Source organism: Fulmarus glacialis, unplaced genomic scaffold (genome assembly GCF_000690835.1).
Source record: "Fulmarus glacialis isolate BGI_N327 unplaced genomic scaffold, ASM69083v1 scaffold20100, whole genome shotgun sequence".
In the NCBI taxonomy this organism is placed as follows: Eukaryota; Metazoa; Chordata; class Aves; order Procellariiformes; family Procellariidae; genus Fulmarus; species Fulmarus glacialis.
In genome coordinates this window covers 1-1,396 of record NW_009188538.1, presented here as the reverse complement: position 1 = coordinate 1,396, position 1,396 = coordinate 1, and the positions used below count along the sequence as shown (strand labels likewise).

Here is a 1,396-nt window from a genome sequence, read left to right as displayed (position 1 = left end):
CTGGCCCCTGGCATCCGAGGGCCAGGAGCTTCCCTGGAGAAGGCGTAGGGGAGCCCCAGTGTCAGCACAACCCTTCACGTGTCTCTCCCGGCAGGCTGACCTCCTCCTCCTCTCCAGCAGCGAACCCCATGGGTTGTGCTACATAGAGACCGCGGAGCTGGATGGGTAGGTAACCCCTAATCGCCTCGGGTGCAGGGGAAGGCGAGAGGTGGGAGTGAGAATGGGCTGCGGGCGGCGCAGGAGCTGCCGGGGACCTGAAACCGGGGAGCATCTGCGAAGGCCCTCCCTGCCAGGCTGTCGCTAACCCCGCGCATGGTGCCTTCTTGCCCGCAGAGAGACCAACATGAAGGTGCGGCAGGCCATCCCCGTCACCTCGGAGCTGGGTGACACCAACAAGCTGGCTCGGTTTGACGGTGAGTGCCTGTGACCAGTCCTCTGCGACGGGGCAGCCCCTGGGTTTCCTCCTCCATCACCTACCGTGGGTCCACCCTGGAGAGACCAGGACCATCCACAAGGTGTTGTGGTCCTGTGGCTTGAAGCGGATCTCTGGGGAGCTGGGGACGGTGCTGGGAGCACTGGGATGGAGCTGACCACGTGGAAAAGGCACGTTACAGCTGAGCCATCCCCTGCGCCCAGGCGAGGTGATCTGTGAACCCCCCAACAACAAGCTGGACAAGTTTGGCGGGACGCTGTACTGGAAGGAGAACAAGCATCCCCTGAGCAACCAGAACATGCTGCTGCGGGGCTGAGGAACACCGAGTGGTGCTTCGGCCTCGTCATCTTTGCAGGTGGGCTGGGACAGCTGCCGCCGCTGCACTGCGCGGGAGGGAGAGACCCTGCTGACGTCCTTCCCTCTCCCCAGGGCCGGACACAAAACTGATGCAGAACAGTGGCCGGACCAAGTTCAAGCGGACGAGCATCGATCGGCTGATGAACACGCTGGTGCTCTGGGTACGTGGAAGGCAGATCCCAGGAAGCCCCGGCTCTGGGCCGGTTGGGGCTCTGATGTCCCATCCTGTCCCCAGATCTTCGGGTTCCTGGTGTGCATGGGGGTGATCCTGGCCATCGGCAACGCCATCTGGGAGCATGAGGTGGGCGTCTGCTTCCAGATCTACTTGCCCTGGGACGAGGGGGTGCACAGTGCCTTCTTCTCCGGCTTCCTCTCCTTCTGGTCCTACATCATCATCCTCAACACTGTGGTGCCCATCTCGCTCTACGTGAGGTAGGGCAGGGGCCGAGGGGCTGGGCTGGGGGTGTGTGAGGGGCAGGCGCCAGGAATTAGGGGTGCCCTCTGGGGAGGGGAGACGGGGATGGAGACCCACGGGCAGAGCTGTGTGCGTGGGGTGGGCGCGGGCTGCTCTCCTGGTGACGGGCCACGTCTGCCCTCGGGGATACC

The 1,396-nt window shown here is 64.1% G+C and overlaps 1 protein-coding gene across 1 annotated transcript; it reads left to right on the top strand.

The window, feature by feature from the left end:
* Positions 1 to 94: 94 nt before the first annotated feature.
* LOC104077737 (phospholipid-transporting ATPase ID-like) lies at positions 95 to 1,226 on the top strand (the record flags this gene model as incomplete). The annotated part of the gene is given in 6 exon segments (XM_009579085.1): positions 95 to 165; positions 334 to 413; positions 637 to 744; positions 747 to 788; positions 863 to 951; positions 1,026 to 1,226. Coding segments are annotated over 6 exon segments (591 nt in total), but the record flags the coding sequence as incomplete, so codon positions are not given.
* Between the last annotated feature and the right edge of the window lie 170 nt (positions 1,227 to 1,396).